Source organism: Anser cygnoides, chromosome Z, assembly GCF_040182565.1.
Source record: "Anser cygnoides isolate HZ-2024a breed goose chromosome Z, Taihu_goose_T2T_genome, whole genome shotgun sequence".
Classification (NCBI taxonomy): domain Eukaryota; kingdom Metazoa; phylum Chordata; class Aves; order Anseriformes; family Anatidae; genus Anser; species Anser cygnoides.
In genome coordinates this window covers 38,651,519-38,669,980 of record NC_089912.1, presented here as the reverse complement: position 1 = coordinate 38,669,980, position 18,462 = coordinate 38,651,519, and the positions used below count along the sequence as shown (strand labels likewise).

The 18,462-nt window shown below is 39.8% G+C and overlaps 1 protein-coding gene across 2 annotated transcripts; it reads left to right on the top strand.

Annotated features, from left to right (window-relative positions):
• Positions 1–3,117: 3,117 nt before the first annotated feature.
• On the top strand, positions 3,118–18,121 carry NXNL2 (nucleoredoxin like 2). 2 transcript variants are annotated; one of them, XM_066989079.1, is made up of 2 exons: positions 3,118–3,602; positions 10,357–10,496. In XM_066989079.1, exon 1 carries the CDS (start codon positions 3,143–3,145, stop codon positions 3,569–3,571), a length of 429 nt encoding a protein of 142 aa, XP_066845180.1. In that variant the 5' UTR covers positions 3,118–3,142; the 3' UTR covers positions 3,572–3,602; positions 10,357–10,496. The 2 variants fall into 2 exon arrangements, with proteins under 2 accessions (XP_066845180.1, XP_047902076.2); XM_048046119.2 differs by having other exon boundaries at positions 3,173–3,567; positions 10,357–18,121.
• The last annotated feature ends 341 nt before the right edge of the window (positions 18,122–18,462 follow it).

Sequence of the window (18,462 nt, the reverse complement as noted above, 5' to 3'; positions counted from 1 at the left end):
CAATACCAGTTCCCCTGAGAAAGGCTCGCATGTTCCGAATAAAGAGCTCCATTATTATCAGGAGATGGAAACCAGGGAGTAAAATAATCACAATAGCTTTAGCACCTCTAATGAGAATATTAGTAGAAAACATTAGTAGCAAAAACAGGTTCTATCCTGCTTGGGATATACCACAATGTGAAACTTTTTATATTGGTCCATGCTGGTATTACAGATCCGACTTTACAGTCAGATCAAAAGCAGGTGCAAAATAAGACTTTCTGTGATATCATGCTGTGTTTTTCTTGTGAATGTCCTGTGATATCCTGACAAAGATGATCACACTAAGTTTCTTGGGGAAGGTATTTGGTTTATCAAATGTTCTGTAGCTATTCACTATATAGTTTCAAGAATTTTATTATGCCTGTCATTGAGGCTTATATCCTAGAGCACATCAGCTAATAATTTATAATTCTCTTTAAATGCTAATATGAGTGCATGTGCCTATCTTCTGTATAGACAGGGTGCTCTATCCATACAACCTTCCACACAAGTTTTATTTTTTTATTTTTTCCTGTCCTCTGTTTCTTTCATGCTCATGGAATGGGGAAACAGTCTAAAGTGATTTTAGAAGGCAGTGCAATTTTTTTCTCATATACAAGATCATTGTTTTTACCAGCTGGAAGAATAAACAGAGGGAAATAAGTGGTGGCTGATATGCTTGCAGGCAGGCTTTCAGCGAGTTACAAATAGAGGGAGCCGCAAAGCACTAAATCATTTATAGCTGTATTCCCTGTCAGCCTGGATTACCTTGTCTGCTTGTTACATTTGTCACAAACCCCAGTACAGACAGCTGTCAGCTCAAGCCTTGTGCATACAGCTTTTTCTCCCATGGCAGTGTAGGTACCTGGGAACTTTTCCCTGCTTGCCCAGGGGCCTAGACGGCAATCTTGATGAGTCTTTTTCTCATGGAGCAGCGCAGTTTCTGGCTAAACGGCTTTCTATCATACGGAGGTGGAATGGTCGCAAGTTCCTTGGGTCGTTGCTTCAGTTCATAATTAACTGAGGAAAAATGTTCTCGCTGGTTGAAGGAGAAACTGGAAGGAATACCAACAACAAACCTATGGAAGCCTGAACTTGTTTTTCCTGTGACTCTCCAGGCTCCAGAGGCTCTGACTCCGTCCTTTTTCATGGGTAGTCTCGCAAAGGCAGACCGTAGAGCAATCTGAAGGATTGTATTAGCTGAACTTCCCTTCTGTGCTATTTTAAACAGAGTCAAATTTTTAAAATGGCTTTTTTCTTCTACTTTGGACATCAGGTGGAAGTCTGAGGGAGAACAGGACAAAACAGCGTTCAAAACTTGGAGAAACAATCAATAGGAGATAGAAGTGCAATGATTACTTTGTTTTACATGTCACTTCTGTTTTGAAAACAAAACTTGGATATGTTTTCAAATCCAAACAAAACAGCATAACTCAGCCATCCATGAACATGGATAAATATTGTACATGAATCAAAAACACCTTCCAAATGCCCACACAATTCTTTTTTTTTTTCTTTTTTTTCAGTGAAATACCAGAATAGTGATTACAAATTAGTCAGCTACTATGTCATAAGTTAAAAGGCCCTGATTCTAAGGAGTAGTTTGCATATACTTAAGTCTATTGTAAAAGAATAATAACAACTAAACTCCTGATTATGCCGTTTAAAAGATGCATGAACTTTTTTGCATAAGAAGCAAGCAGCCTTTTCATTAGCAGTTTATTGGTATTACCCTTGACTCTTTTAATAAAAAAGAGGTGAGAGAAAGGACAGATGGATGCATCTCTTAAATCATATTGATCCAACCACCCAGTGACTTTTGATAAAGCCTCCTTAAATAAGATTGCTGTGTTATTTTTGTGATGCTTCTTTAGGATTTCCCTGACAAACTCGAATTTTTAAAGAGATACTTGGTTTCTTTCACTCAGGACAGAAAGATGGAGTAGCTAACCAAAAAGGTGGATGAAGTCAAAACTTCATGAAGATCCATGAAGAAAGGGGCAGAGAGGACCTGTGCTCAGCTTTTTCCTGTAATAAATTAGATTTGAATTTTGACTTCCAGTATTTCAGTTCTTACAGTGCATCCTATATGGTACGTAGATGGTAGATGATCAGGAGACTTCTGTGGAAGTGGGATATCATTTCACCATGGACTTAGTTGCAATATACCTAACCACACACTTGTTATGATATATATGATATAGTTCCATTCTAGTAGTCAGTATTCAAATCACAATACACTTCTGTCACAACTCTCTTTTCCCAAAGTAAAATCAACAGATTTTTGAGGGTCTGCAGCTGAAAAATAGGAGCAACAACCAGCCTAGAAAGCATTTACATACACAGTTTTAACGTGAAATATTTTATATGATGGCTCCATACTTAGATACTTGAAGTATCCATTGTAAATAGCAGCACTCGGTTTGAGGGATATTGATACTTCTAGTTTAAGTTATACTCTCTTTTAATCAGATATGTAATTAATGAAAATGAGACAATGTATCTGGTGTTTATCGTATCACCCTTTCACATCCCTTTAAACTTTAGAAGTCTTCTACAGCCAAGACTTAATTATCTTTTTTTTTTTTTCCCCAAGTTTCTTGAGGCAAACAAGAGATTGCACACTTGCAATATAATGCTATTTTTATTAACTTCTATCACAGTATTTGGTGGATAAGCAGTACTCAAGCCAAACACGTCAAATGCACTGGAATAGAATGTGACTTTCTACTCGGCTTGAACAGAGAACAGACAGCACCTTCCTTATATAAGCAAAATCAGAACGTTTTCCGTGCTAGAGAACAATCCAGTGTCAAACATCCAACAAAAGCTGCCAAAGCCTTCTGGTGAGACCTTCCCGGGAGAGAGGGTGAAACCCAGGGCAAGCTGATGAGCCCTGACGTTGGTGCGGGAGGGATTATGGCTTACACTTATTATTTTCAGTAAATTGTAAGCCCTGGCCTTTACAGAAAGATGTGAAAAGCCAGCTCTGGGCCAAACCCCTCGCCCTGGGGCCCCTCACGGCAGCCCACCCGCCGCCACCTCACCGCCACCCACCGCCCCTCCGACCGTTACCGCCCGAACAGCGGCTCGCGGCGGGGGGCGGGGCGGCGCTTCGCCCATGCCGGCGCGGCCATTGGCCAGCTCGGCTGTCAGTCAGCGGCGGGTAGCTATAAAAGCGGCGGGGCGGCAGGGGGTCCGCTCCCCGGCGCGGTGTGGCCGCGGGGTTGGGGGAGCGCCCAAGATGGTGGACGTGTTCGCGGGGCGGCTGCTGGTCGGCAGGGACGGGCGCAGCGTGGACCCCGAGGAGGCGCTGCAGAACAAGGTGGTGGGCTTGTACTTCTCGGCCGGCTGGTGCGCGCCCTGCCGCGACTTCACCCCCGTGCTCTGCGACTTCTACACCGAGCTGCTGGAGGAGAGCCAGACGCCCGCGCCCTTCGAGGTCGTCTTCGTCTCCTCCGACCACAGCGCCGAGGAGATGGCGGGCTACATGCGCGCCATGCACGGCGACTGGCTGGCGCTGCCCTTCCACGACCCCTACAGGCAGTGAGTACCGCGGCGCCGCCCGCCTCGGGCGTGTGGTAGGTAACGGAAACCAGCTGGAGAGCCGGCGGTGGCCAGCTGGGAAAGCCACCCAGCTTAAAATAAATAAATAAATAAATAAATAAATAAAACTCGTAGCTGGGAGAGCGCAGCGTGCTGTGGAGAGGTCCTGGGAGGTGCAGGTGAGAAGGGGCTAGAGCAACAGGGTGAAGGACAACACCAAGAACAGCCCAATTGATCATAAAAGTCAAGGGTACAGATACGTTTCGATTCCTGTCAGAAATACGATTTTGTTCCTCTCAGTAAGTATGTATTGATTGTGACACACTGTGGGGACACGGATAAGGTATCTGGGGGCACTGAAATGCCTGTAATTGGAGGCTGAAAATATACATGTTTTTAGCTTTGGGCTATATAAAGCAGTAGCTTTTGTGTAACCATGTATCATAGCTTTATGTTCATAAGGATGTACTGAGTAGTAGAAGTAAAAGGTACAAGTGGTCCATATCTTGTCATGTAAGGACAGCAAGGTGTTCTTCAGTGAAATCAGGAAATAGTGAATTCAATACTGCTGAAGGATGTTTCCCCTTTAAACAGTGTATGAGTAGACTGTGGAAGTCATTGTTACAGCTGTCATCAAAGTCAAGGTGTTAGGGTCACTTTTAAACATGGACTAGGTTGTTAAAGCATTAAAAAAAATTAGAAGACGTAGTTAAAGTTGATGAAGAACACAATTCCAGTGCTTCCAGTAAACTAAGAGTTCATTTAACATCAGACCCATGCCTGCGTGCTACCCAGGACAGAACTATCATATTCCCTAGCTGTTCATTCAGATTGGTGTGAGTTTACTAACACTGTTTGGTCAGTGCACTTTGAGAACCTCAAGTGCAAACAACCTGAAGCCAGGAATTATTTCATCCTTCCTTGGCTCATTCCTGGATGTCAGCAGCCAGTTACTGCTAGGTCTTTGTTTTTAATGACAATTTCCATTGACTCAAAAACAGACTTTAAAAAAAGAGCTTTTTTTTTCATAGTTCTCCAAGTGCTCCCCGGGCAGTAATTGTATTTAGCAACTACTAATACTAATAGAATTCAGGCAAACTTCCTGAAGGCAATGTAGTGTTGCATGCAGCGAGCTGTTTGGCATAGGCCATGGGAATGCGATTACAGCTTCAGGCTCTGTGGATTAGGGTTTTGTTCCAGACGCTGCTGTGACTTGCCCAAGTCACATGGAACACAGGTATGGTGGTAACCTAATCGGCTTTTCTGTGGAAATCTGTAATGACCTCCAAACTCATCTACAGAAACATGGCTTGTGCTGTTAGGGCAGCCACAGGATCATAGTGTTTGAAGTGGCTCATGGAAGAACAAAGTATAGAGGGATATGAGAAAGCAGTGATTTTGAAGTGATTTATTGTTTTTTACTATAAGGATCTACATGGAGGTGCTTAAGAAGCTTAGTCTGAATTAGTTGACAGTCTGGCTGCAGAGTGAACCATTGCAGACATTAGGCAAGATGGATGCGTATTTGTTAAACTTCAGTTCTGACCAAATGCTTTGGTTCTAAGAACACAACTCTAAACTTAGTAACAATTTGATTTTTTTAACACTTTGTATATTAGTTAAAATAGTTTACCTAGTGACTTCAGTGTTTAAGATACACATCTGCAGCATAGACTGAAGTCCTTTGTAGGGACAAAAGAGCCAACCTGAATCTGGTTACATTTCATACCTGGGGGCATGGAGTTTACGGGGGGTGAATTTTGTCCTACTTAGAAGTAGCCTGTGAGGTGGTGTACGAAGTGTATGTACCTCCAGAGAAGCAAAAATTTGAATTCAGAGCAGGATCTCAGGACACTTCTGTGCTGTCAGCTCTGACAATTTCCCCAGTTTCCCTGATGTGGGGGCTGCATCTTTGCTGCCGCATATCATCTGTGCCATGACTAACAGGAAATACTGCTCTTGGTGTCTTGACTGCTTGCGGCTTTAATGTTGATTCTGCTGCTGCAGGCACAAGCTTTTGATCCTTGCAGAAGTGGGGACAAAGACGATCTAGAAAGAAATGAGCAATAGGAGGAGAATGGGAGCAGTAGAGAGCAAGAGGAAAAGGAGGAAACATTTGTTAACAACTAATGTTAGTAAATGAGGACTGCTGTTTACATGATGGTATGTGAGGAAACTGCTGGGTTTATACTGAGCTGTGCTATGAAATCAGTCATACTCTGTAGGTAGGTGTCTGTGGCATGCCAGTAGATCTGCAGGCTGCCAGGTAGACTGGTATTTAACTGGGTACATGGGTGCTGTATACCTCAGTGAAGACTAGAATCCTGAAAGATTCCAGGAAAAAAAAAAAAAGTATGCTTACATTTTATATTAAGAAGCTTTAGATGAGAGTGTGGATTGGCAGCTGTGGGGGTATCTGAGGATGGTGAAACTATCTGTGAGGAGGTGAGCTGTAGCCTTTTCCTGATCTATCTGTTCAGACTGTTATCCCAAATCTCATCAGACACTAAACCACATCCTTACAATGTGCATGCTTATTAGTCACTTAACAGTGACATCGCACTTAATGCAGAAAGTTTGCTGCTAAGAGAACACACATAGCCGTGGGTTACAGCATATGCTTTAGAAGCAGATTAGCAAGATGTCTACCGCTTTTGAGCAAAAGCAGTTCCAGGTGAAAGCTGTTAAAATTCAAATGTTGCCAAAATGTCAAATTACCCTAGTGTATGAACATATTATTAATAATCCCAGCCTGATAATGACTTTGCCCCATGTTGTCTATCTCTCAGAAACCTTCATGTGTAGATCTTAAACAGTCACATAAAACTATTCCGCCGATGTTGTGTTACCCTTGGTATCAGCAAAGCACCACGTGGCAGCATGTTCAGTCTCACTCCTGGCAGCATGTTCAATCTCACTCCTTGTCACTCAGCCCAGCGTGCTGGGAGAAAGAACGGGAGTGGAGGAAACTTGTGGTTTTGGATAAAGGCAATCTAAGATGAAGCACATCTGCATACACAAGCTAAGGAATTCATTTAGTACTCCCTGTGGTGGATGTTGAGCCATGTCCAGGGAAGCAGGGCTCCATCACACACAACATTTACCCAAGAAGAAGACAAATGTTGTAAATCTGAATGTCCCTCCTTCTTTTTCCTAGCTGTTATTGCTGAGTATGATGCTACAGGACATCCGTCTGGTCATTTGGGGTCAGCTGTGTCCTTTTCCATACTCTTGCCCACCACCAGCCTCCTTAGTGGCAGGGCAGTGTGAGAAACACAAGACCTTGACCACGTGAGCGCTGCCCAGCAGTAGGCACTTCTCCTAAGAATCAGAGGCCTAACAACTGCAGTGGCTTCCAGTTTGCCTGAATAGTCTTCATGTCCTCATTCCTTGTATTTCATATGCATATGAAAGTTGCTCTCTTGTGTGGCCAGGGCCTTTTTCAAGGATTTGACTGAAAGATTCTCTGTGTCTAAGCAAAGGTTGCTCATTCAGTCTTCCTTAGCTGTCCTTTTTTATAGCTTCCTCTTCTGAATTGTCTTTTTGTTTCCCTAGTCAGTAAATACACTCTATATACCTTTATGCTTACCTGGGAATGTCTTGGCAGCTGATCTTTGAAAACGTTGTTATTATCACTTTATTTTACTACAAGAAAATTGAGTTTCCCTTTGGTGCGTGATGTTTCTGCTTGCGGGTAGTGGTTTCATACATTGTCTTTGGAGTTAGCCCATGGATGTTCCGTATGGTTCTCTGTGCAGATGAGTCACAACGTCTGAGATCCCCACAGGAGAGAGAGGGTCATCTCTAGGTTTTAAGAAGCTTTCATAAACACCTCTACCCATATTAACGATGATGAAGAAGCATTATCTGCAGATGTGTTCCTCGGTCTTCTTCAGGTCCATTCCTATAACTAGCTGCGCACAAACATAAGCAAAATCTGTGTGCATGCTTCAGTCTGATTTGATGCAAGCAGCCTTCAGTCCAGAGCTGTCTAAACAAGAGGCTGTGCTGGGGTGGATAAGCTGTATATGCATTTCATTCCCTTAGCAAAGGAAATAATTAGTTACATCCAGTCTCCATGGGAAATTAACATCAGTTTCCTACTGTTCTATCTCTGCTACAATTATGTTAGGCATCTCGAGCTATTTGATTGTCTGCTGACCCAACAAGACACATCTTCCATCTTGTTACTCATACCAGTGGTATGAGGTGATGATGACCTTTTACATTCTTTATACATGAGCTTGTTTCAGACTGGTTTATTCCTCCCATTTTAGCAGACTTCAGAACAGTCTGTGGTTATTCTTGGTAGCTTGCTTTTATTTCAGAACTGTCTGAGCAAGCAAACCTGTTGTTAGACCACAGTATTGTTTCTTCTTTAATATTTCTTGCATTATTGCTCTGCCAACTTACTGGCAGAGCAGTATCCTTCACCTGCTGGGGATTTTCCTTCTCTTGGAAAAAATAAAGACGGAAATGTGTGTTTCAGGAATGTTTTGTCTGGGCCTGTATTTTGCTGAGGATTTGCTTTTTGTATTTTTAAGACTCCTCCTCGTTTCAGTGAAAATGTAGAGAATGTCTGTATGCATAACATCTAGTATTTCTAACAATGCCTACAAATGTTTTCTTGCTTTCATACCACTAATATTGTGAAATATCACTTCTCAGGGTGTTGTGCTGGAAGGCATTTTTTTGAACTTGTGCCTTCCAAAATGAACAACAAAAATTGAATGGCATCTATATAGTTTGATTCCTGGGTCTCTGATCTGAACATCTGGATGCACATGTTGAGAGTGTGCTATGGTAGGAAGCAGGTAATTTTCAAACTGTCTCACTTAATTTGAAAACAGTGGGAAAACACCCTGGTGTGGTTCAGACTTTCTGACCGTCAGTGTGAACACGTTTCCCTGCCTGTTTGTTTGTATCCAACAAATAGTTTCCTTTTATTTTGACACTGTGTGAAAGTAGTAGTTTCTGCTGTGTTGTTTATTTGGAAATGATTTGTTTTTGCGGTGTTGTCATAAGCAAGGGAAGAAACTTCAAATATGCTATCTCTGCTTTTCTGTCTGATTTGGAGTCAGGGCTGTGAATGGGTTCTGGAGTTCCTTAAAACATTCAAGGCTCCTACGTTCAGCAGCACGCTCAACAACAAAACTGATTTTTTTGTTGTCCAGTGAAACAGAACATGAACTCTGTCCTGTGATGCCAATAAACACAAACGTCTTTCAGTTCCCTGTGTTATGAATAAATAAAAGTAATGCCAACAAATTGTTAGTGCTAGTGGTGTGCTTTTTTTAAGTTGTAGTCTCGATATTGTTTTATTTCTGGCTTGTGTCCTAAATTTTCCTTTGTTATTACTGAAACTAGTAATTTACCAGTAGACAAAATTAATTCCTTCCATATCCCATTAACATCATTAAGGTGAATTTCTTGTGTAGAAGAGGTTGTCTTTCTCTTTCTGCTCATTATTTTGTCCTGTAGGAAGTAAACAAAAGCTGTCATTGCTGTTAAACTGTTTTCCTTGAAAATCTTTCATCTTGTCATTTCAGTTACATATGTCATGATCAACTGAAATGGTTTAGTAGGTAGTATTCCTTGATTCTCCCTTATCGTTGCATGTTTCTTTTGTTTGCATCTTATTCATCTCTTTCAACTCATCTACATAAACAGTCAGTGAATTCTGTTTTACGACGTGTGGCTGATAGCCTGCTATTTCTGCATTTTCATCTCTGGTGTGTGATTAATAGTCATTCTTGCTGACATAAGTATTTTTATTTTTTTTATGTCTTTTCTGATGTGTTTTTCAGATTTGTTCTATCTTTTTCCTCCCAAGTATTATTTTACTTCCAGTATTGGGTTTTGTCCTGTTGAATTTCCATCGTTCAGAAGTCTTTTCTCACAGATTTTTCTTGGGTTACCTACTCATCAACTGTTTGAATAGATCCTGATTTCTTCCATGGAACACTGCTATTTGTTAGGCTTTTCAACTTTTTACCTGTATTTTAACTGTTTTATTAGAAAACAATTGTTTAAGGCAGTTACTTGTAATTTATCTGGATTTATCTGTCTCCTGACTTTGAGAAATGGCCACTATCAGTAATGTCTGTGTGATGGAGAGAGGAAGAGTTGAAATTATTTTTTTTTGAACAACTTCTGTGTGGTGCTTGTTCCAATTTTTCTTTTGTTTACATTTCATTATATAGAAGTCCTGTTTCACTGAAAGAATTTAAGACACTTCTATAATCTCCTCTAACAGTGAAGAATTACAAACCATGCTTTAATGAAGGCTTTAGGAAATACTTTTATGGAGCTGGCCCACTTCAACATATCTGTACTGGACTAATACCTAATTCTAATTTAAGTGAGATTGTTCTCTTGTATTTCCTCCCATCCTTCAAAAGGAGACTGGGAGACACCTGATTCTGACTAAAAAAAACAAGGTGGAAAGGTATGTCACACTTTCCGGGACCTCTTTATGGTCCCTGAGGGGCAGTCTCTGCTCCTCTGGAGACTATGAACAGCAGTGAAGAGCAGTTATGGGAAGGTTGCTGCAACTCCCTCAGCTAAGTTTCACAATGTAAACTCACAGTTCTGGTTGGGTAAATGATATTGCAGCCTTGTCCACGTCTCCATACTACCCCGTGCTGTGCCTCAAGCTCTGAGAAAGTCCAGACTCTTGTTCCTTCTGCTTTCCCATGTGTACCAACTCAAGTAGCCTTCATGAGAGACTAGTTTTCCTAAAATGATTCCTAATGATGTCTTTTATTTTTAACTTTTTTTTTCTCTCAGTGATCTGAAGAAGAAATACAACATAACAGCAATTCCTAAACTGGTGATTGTGAAACAAACCGGAGAAGTCATTACTGACAAGGGAAGAAAACAGATCAGAGACAAAGGGCTATCCTGTTTTCGGAACTGGCTTGAGGGTGCAGATATCTTTCAGAATTTTTCTAGCTAAATATAAGTTGAGAGATGAAATCAAGGCAAGAAATCATGGAAAACTTTGTAGAGCTCTCAAATGATTGTCATCTTCAGAACAAGAAGGGTGAGGCTGCATTATTTATCTTTGTTTGAAAACAAAATTTGTTTTCAACTTGAAGATTAGCTATGCTAGTAAGTTATAAAATGCAATTCCTATTTTACAATTACTTGTATTGTTTTGTCTACTGTATTCAGTATGAACCAAAGCACTCCTGATAATACAGAAGAACTTAAAGAGAATAGCCTATTTTAGATAGTAATAAAGAAGCACTATAATATCTATGCAAATAACTTATTTTGCAAAATCTGTACAGTAAAAATCTTATATTCACAAACCTATTTTTCTTGGTGATCTTTTCTGGGGATTAACACATTTTGTCAAGAAAACCAAATTAAATTGTTTGCTTTAATAAACATTTGTGAAGTATACAAAACAAAAGTTCTCCTTATCTTTTTTAACAACCTAATTTAAAAATGACATGTTTAATTGTCAGTACTGATGAAATACTTTCTCTGGTTTTATTTTTGGGGGCATTTGTATAAGTCTTGCTGGGTTCTCTTTACCCCTGGATTTCTGAACTTGGCACTGGAAGGTAAGTTATCTCTCAAGTTAACGTCATTTTCCTGATCAGGTGGTGTGTAGCAGATACACGCTGTTAGAGTGCCTGTTTTGGTCTGCCTGTTAGTCTTGGTCCGTAAGCTCTTGACTAGCTCCTGAACAGTACCAAGGCAGAGCTCCATGAACTCCAGCTGCTGTCACACAAAGTGCAGTATCCCCTCCTCACTGTCCTAGCCTGCACTTCCCAGAGTCTGCATCCATTGATTGCAGCGCTCCAGTTGTGTGAGCTGTCCCACCACGCCTGTGATCCCAAGGAGGTCAGAGCTCTATATCGTCACAGACTTCTGACTTGCCCTGTTTGCTTCCCATGCTGCATGTATTAGTAGAGATGTGCCTATTTATTGATTCCCCAGAATGGGGTTGATACCTTTCCCCATAAAGGTGTTCTGTGCATACTTCCTTCTTTACATGCCTCTGCCTAAAGTGTTCCCACTTCGTCTCTGTGTTGTTGCAATGTTCTCTGTTCTCATTGCCCAGGCCCGTGGCTTGCCTGTTTCATCCACAGTTTCTTTATTTTTCTGAGAAATTTTTGCCTGCCCATGAGGAATCTCAGCAAGGATGGCCTGAAATTGCTGTGTGGGTGATTTTACTGTAACTGTGTCATCTTCCTTTAATGTAGGAAAAATATTTCTCCCCTGATGAGTATGTGTCAGTGTGGAAGGAAATGTATGTAAAAGAGGTCATGTACTCTTAAGTCAAAAAGCAAGTACTCCAGAAAAAACGAAGTTATTAAAATAAAAAATGTTAGATGTGGCAAATGTTTGAGAGTTGTGAGTCAGAGCACCTCATAACTGTTCTTTAAATGACAACTGCGGGGATACTGCAGGCAACTTCTAATTTTCACTGTGTAACTGTATAAACAATTCTCAGGTTCTCTTCTAATGAATGCCAAGCTCTCTAGTGAATTTTCCGTGAAAGTAATATGCAGGCTCTGCCTGATCTTCTGGGACTAGCTAATGACAAATGCATTTCAAACAAAAGTTGAGAAAATAATAGTAAAAGTATTTCTGAAAGCTTTTACAAATGTTGCCTAAATGTGGAAAATCATGGCAAAAGCGTCCACTGTAACTTATTGACAGATATAAGGCATCACTTAGGCCAAGGTAGATTAATTCATTGTTTGTCTGCATGTATGTAAATGGAAAAATTCAGGATTTTAAGGCTCAGATGGAATTATGTCCTTTGAATAATTAAGACATATTGAATTATGACACATTGATTCAGTAACATAAGTTTAAAATTCAGCTAGGAAATTTATGATGATTAAGTGAGAATATGTATTATGAAATACCTGTTTTGACACCCTTTGAGGGCTGGGTTTGCACATCAGTGTTTGGAATCTCAGAATTATTTTTTTCCCTTGTGCTAAATTAATGTATATTTGAGAAAAATATACATTAAAATATAGATAAAATATAGGGTAGTGGAGAATACTTGCTTATTAGCAGCACCATGTGAAATTAGAGGGGCAGATCTCAGTGGAATAACAGTAAAGGTTTGCTAATACTTTGGATATGTGTCCACTGGGAACTCAATGTATCAACATATTAACCTGAACTGTAAATACTATTGGTTAAAATATCAAATCAGCATCTGATGTTAATAATAATAATAATAATAAAAACACCATGAAATCATGCTGTCTGTGGACAGTTTCCTATGCTTTTATAGGGACCCTCAAAACAGTAACTGAAATAGACAATGAAGGGGTTTTAGGTCAAGTTAAGTTTGCATTCATCTCACTGCAATGGTCACTGGAATTTAGCCATGTGCCTGTGTGGTTTGCAGAAAAGGGCACTAACTTTTTAAAAAATAAATAGTTGTCATTGACAGTGTATTATCATTTGAATGCTGTTTGGCAGTACCTCTCCTGCCCTACTACTGCTGCTAACTGGCTTGTGGAAGAATAGAAACCAGACAGAACTACCACATTTGTCTAACATCTATTCTCAGTTCAAAATTGTGTCACAGGCATACCTGAAGGTTATAATTCAATTCTGTCTTCATGATTACTAAATAAATTTAATTGGAGTATGGTCCGCTTAAGCTCCAACAACTAGCCACTACCAGTTTGTGGTTAAAATAGTGAACACTGAACCAAGAAGAAAATGCCAAGAATATTTTTCTGTGCATTACAGAGCAAAAAGCAGTCCATTTATCTAGTTATAGAAATTCGGGTCATTCTAAATTGTGCTAAAATACAATATTAGGTAGCTGTTAATGCAATTCTAGTAGTCTGTCATTGGATCTAGCTGCTAAAAGCTGGAGTAGCCTGAATGCATGTTTTGTTAGGAAAAGAATAAGAGCAAAGTAACTGTTACAAAGGGTGCATTAATTTTACATTACTTTGAAAAAATACTTTGACGAAGCCTTGCATTTTTCTTTCACATTTTATGTCCAAAACAAGGTTCACATGTTTTTGACTAAGTAGGAAGTGGGTTTTTTTGGCTCTGGCTGATGGTGCTTTACCTAGGGTTGCAGTGTGTCTGCCAAATAACCTGTATGCCAATTTTTGCCTAGTAGAGAGATTTCCTGTGGTTGACAGTTGTGCTTCCTTCCAAATTACTTCTGAAATTCTTTGTCCACCAACAATCTCTTATTGGTTTGGAATTATGTTTTGGAATCAAAAGTAAAGGTATTTGATACACATGAAGTCAGATACATGGTACTAAATTCAGTGTCCCACTTCTACTTTTTGTCTCTTGGGTGGAACATATATTGTGGCTACTGTTATTACTGAGCACAGTTGTAATAAGATACATTAAACAGTATAGAACAGCTTAGTCACCTTTACAGTTTGCATAGTTCAGCAGAACACAGAACACATTGATAGTTCCAAAGACAAAGCCAGCAGAAAGTTTTCTGCCCTCTGCTGTCAGCTTGTAGGAGGCTGCCTCACATAATGCTGACAGGATCCGTGAAAGCGACAGTGTCCAAGGAACACACTGAAATATATGTGTATGTGTACGTTTCATGTTTTAAATGCACTTTACTGTTTCATGTGATTGTAATTTTTGGATGACTTGCAATGAAAGGAATATTCAGGCTTGCATATTTTAGCCTTTGGGTCTCCTATCTAGATGGTTCCTCTGGGAGCTCTGGTTTAAAAAAAAAGCAAAAACAAACAAAACAAAAACTACTGCAAGTCTTATGCCAGAATTCAATGGGACCATGATAAATACCTAGGAAGAAGATAGTAATGGTTATCAAAACTCCTTCATTTTCTCTAGGAATAGGAAAAATGAGATTAACACGTTTTTTGTCACATCTTCAAGATTTTGAAATTTGGGCTGAAGAATAATGATTTAAAGTAGTTACTGACCCCTTGGGAATTTCTTCAAATACTTCAATGATTTCTTGAACATATTAAAAGATTAAACATACTTTTTTAATATATGTTTTCATTTTGCTTGTTAAGATCAGATGCTGATACGAGTCAGCTCTAGCAGTTCCATGTTCTTTGTGTTGGTAATAGTAATAAATGAGCAACCCTAAATTTTGTTCTGTCAGGTTCTATGAAGATGGACATAGAAATAAGCGAACCCAAACAGAGATGTATTTAAGCCTTCTACCTCCTCAATTTCATTGAACATTCCCTAAATCAAGTTCAATACAGTTCATGACTCTCTGAGGTCTGTCACTGTACATTGAAGAAGTTCCTATGGAAAATGCTGTTTCTATCAAATAATAGTGGTAATAATAATTAATCACAGTGGTACAATCCCAAAGAAATACTTCAACCACAAGTTGAAATAATTCAGCACAAGAGTGTTCTCAGACTCCTGCAACACTGGGTCTCAGACCAGAGTCCTGGCAATTCAAATAGATAAAGTACTACAGGCAGGTGGTGAGCAAGACACAAGTATTGTCCTGAAAATATCTGTGCCATGCTGACGCTGCAATTGTGCCTGTGTAGATTTGTAAGATGTTGGTAAGTGAATAGATCCTATAGGATGATAAAGGATTGTTTTGCACAGTCAGTAGCTAATCTTCTCATACTAATAATCTGAGATGTAAGTATAGGGCATCAAAGAAAACAATTTTCAGACTTTTATCCATACAATGTGAATGTGCAATTCCTGTGTAAATATAGAATTTACCAGTATTACTATTCTAGGATCAAAATGGTATTAAAGTGATTTTAAACAAATAAGTGGATCTGAATGAGGCTGTTTAATGAGGTTCTGTACTTTGGGAATTTTGGTTTGCAATGCACCCAAGTTACTAGCAGGACTGGTTGAGGTTCTGTCTTTCATTTAACAGATAAGCTTGTCTGCCTGGACATAAAAGAGGATATTTTGAGTCAAATTTCATTTTTGCAGCCATCTACTCATTATGTTTATTTCTCATTCTGAGATTAAAAACAATTTTCTGAGCCTCAAAAGGTAACTTGGGGTTCCAAATCTGTTGTGCAAGTAACAAGGCCTCTCTGCTCACAGTTTCTCCTGGAATAACATATAATAAAACAATGAATGCTGTCTCTAGAGACTGAGATGTTTGAAGGCTGCTGTGGAACTCCAGGTAAGTTGATGCAATGCCAGTGCATTTTGTGACTCAGTGTAGTATGTGTACGTTGAAGGTGTGCAGCTGCATCATTGTCAGTTACACCAAAGCAGAATTCCATGATATAAAATTGGGTGTATTTTTCCTATGGCTTCCTAAGGTAGCTATGACATGTAGTCCTATGTGGTGAACAGAACAAAGACTGGAAGGGCAGGCAAAGAGAATGATTTGAGTTCTTGATTGTATCCTGGTGTCCCAGTCTTGTCCTTGTTTGCTTATCTATGCTAACACACACATCCTCTGTAACCCTGGTTCCATACTCAGTTATTCAGTGATGCAGCTAGTCTGTGCTTATGAAGAGCACTGCTTTTGCTAAAACCCTTAATTAACAACTAACACCTGCTTAGTGTTCATGTTAATAGTGTCTCAGTTTAGATTCGAAGTTGACACATTATCACACTCGTCTAGGAGAGCAGACATTGCCTTTTCCAAGTGATAACTGTTTTAAAGTCTAAACAATTGCACATTTAAGCTCACACAAGAATTTGAATATATGTGGAGGATTTTACTGTGTGTGGTGCAGAAGGAGGAGAGAGCACATGCAGAGACCAAGGCAGAAGCATCCCACGTACAGAAAGAAGAACTGTTTGATGTACAAGTAGTTGTTGTAACTACAGTTATGAAAGAAACTGCATCTCCTAGCAAATGCCTCAAACCAAACAATTTTCTGGCATGGGAGCATGCCTCTACATGCTTTAAACTGGGTCAAGGGCACAACAGCATTGTGAGCAAGAGCTGGAAGGAGCTGCATGGAGGTAGGTGGAGGTTGTATGGCTGTGGGAACTGAGCTATTGGGGTGGAACCAGTACACCCACTGGACCTAAGTTTCTTTCCACACAGATGCTGCTCTGCCATGTCAGGCCCCTTTGCAGAGCAGTTTTTGTCTGCTATAAATTTATATAAACCCTAGTACTGCTTAGTATTCGTGGAGGGCTGAAAATCTGTTGCTCTCTGTTGTCTAGTACAGCTGAAGTAATGACCCGCTTCTGCCTGACATGGACCTGCGAAGTAGACTGTTCACTACACAGCATATTTTGTGTAGTGATGCACAAAAGTATAAGAGCTTAGACTTAACAATTAACTTCTTAACAATTTGTGTTCTGTTCTTCAATTGTCTGCTCTGCTCACATTTGGAAAAACCAGAGAATTGCAGCCTGGAAATCCAGGTAGGATGTTTCTTTCTCATCAAACAAGCCACCCTTTATAATTTGTTTACCAGATTTGTTTTGAAAAGAGTTGGCACACTTATCCTTTGAAAGAAGACAATGGATTTGAGTTATTTGTTTTCAATCCCACCCTAGAATGTTCTTATATTATTGTTGCATGCCAAAACAAAATGCAGCAGAAGCTCTGAGGGCGCTAGGTGCTATGTTGAAAGTATTTGATCTGCTAGAGCTTAAAGGAAAGAACTTAGATAAGCAAATGACAAAATGTAGTCAGCAAGTAATTTCAGTCATCAATGTGGAGATCCAGCAGCAGGAGACAATCTTGGTCCTTTGCTTTGCAAGGTGAGAGAAGGAAAAGGTGGCAAACTGCATTATAACCTTCTCTCCCTGCCCTGTTCTGTGCCCACATTGTGAAGTCCTATCTCTTGACCTGCTTTCAGAGTTCAGACTTTGCTTCTAAATCCTTAATGATTTACTTCAAAAAGAGATTCACAGTTCCTGAGGACTTGTGAGAATGGATATTTCATTCTCACCAGGTGTCACACTACACTAAATTCAAGGAGAGTTCAGCTTAATGCAGGTGTTAGCCCTGGAACAGTGGTTACCTGCTGGTTTTCAGCATATAACCTTCACTTTTCTGTGTATTTCTCCAGTTCTCATTATCCATTTTTATCACTCTTCTATTTATCATTTACACTAAATTACACCAGCTCCCAAATTTCTATACATTAGTAATAGAAAACCTAACAGGCTTGTTTTGTTTAAATTAGGTGTATTTTACCACGTTTGTTATAAATAAAACAGTTATTTTTTGTTCGTTTATTTTGAGTTGGTCAGAAATTTAAGCCAGAAAAATAAATTTAAAATTGATGGTCTATGTGTGTGTGTCTGCTTTATGCATGCAGAATTGTGGTTTATATAATTTGATATTTTTTCATATATAATTTGGTATCTCTATAATTTTTATATAATTTGATATATTTTCTTCTTCACAGTGAGGGTGATGGAACACTGTAACAGGCTGCCCAGGGAGGTTGTGGAGTCTGGAGATATTCAAGACCCGTCTGGACACCTATTTGGGCAAACTGCAGAGAACTCTTAATCAGACAAGAAGGCATTTCTCATTTGTATTAGTTACCCAAAGTAGGAGGGTATGTAACAAATAAACCATTTAATTACAACAATAACACCAAAAAATAAATCACAGAATGTAATGGTGACTCAACTACTTCTGGGCAGTCTGTTCCAATACTTCACAACCCTTTCAGTAAAGAATTTTTTCCTAATATCCAGCTTAAACCTCCCATGGCACAACTTAAGGCCATTTACTCTTGTCTTGTCACTTGGTGCTTTGGAGAAGAGCCTCACCTCACTACAACCTCCTTTAAGGTAAGTGTAAAGTATATGAAAGTCTCTCCTGAGCTTTCTTTTCTCCAGGGTAAACAACCCCAGCTCGCTCAGCCACTCCTCATCAGACTTGTGCTCCAGACCCCTCACCAGTTTTCTTGCCCTCCTTTGGACAGGCTCCAGCACCTCGATGTCCTTCTTGTAACGAGAGGCCCAAAA

Excerpts from the sequence above, each read along its gene's own strand:
- NXNL2 (XM_048046119.2), top strand. The coding sequence starts at position 3,266 with ATGGTGGACGTGTTCGCGGGGCGGCTGCTGGTCGGCAGGGACGGGCGC. Across the intron at positions 3,568-10,356 it reads TTCCACGACCCCTACAGGCA|TGATCTGAAGAAGAAATACA; the intron begins GTGAGTACCGCG and ends TTTTTCTCTCAG.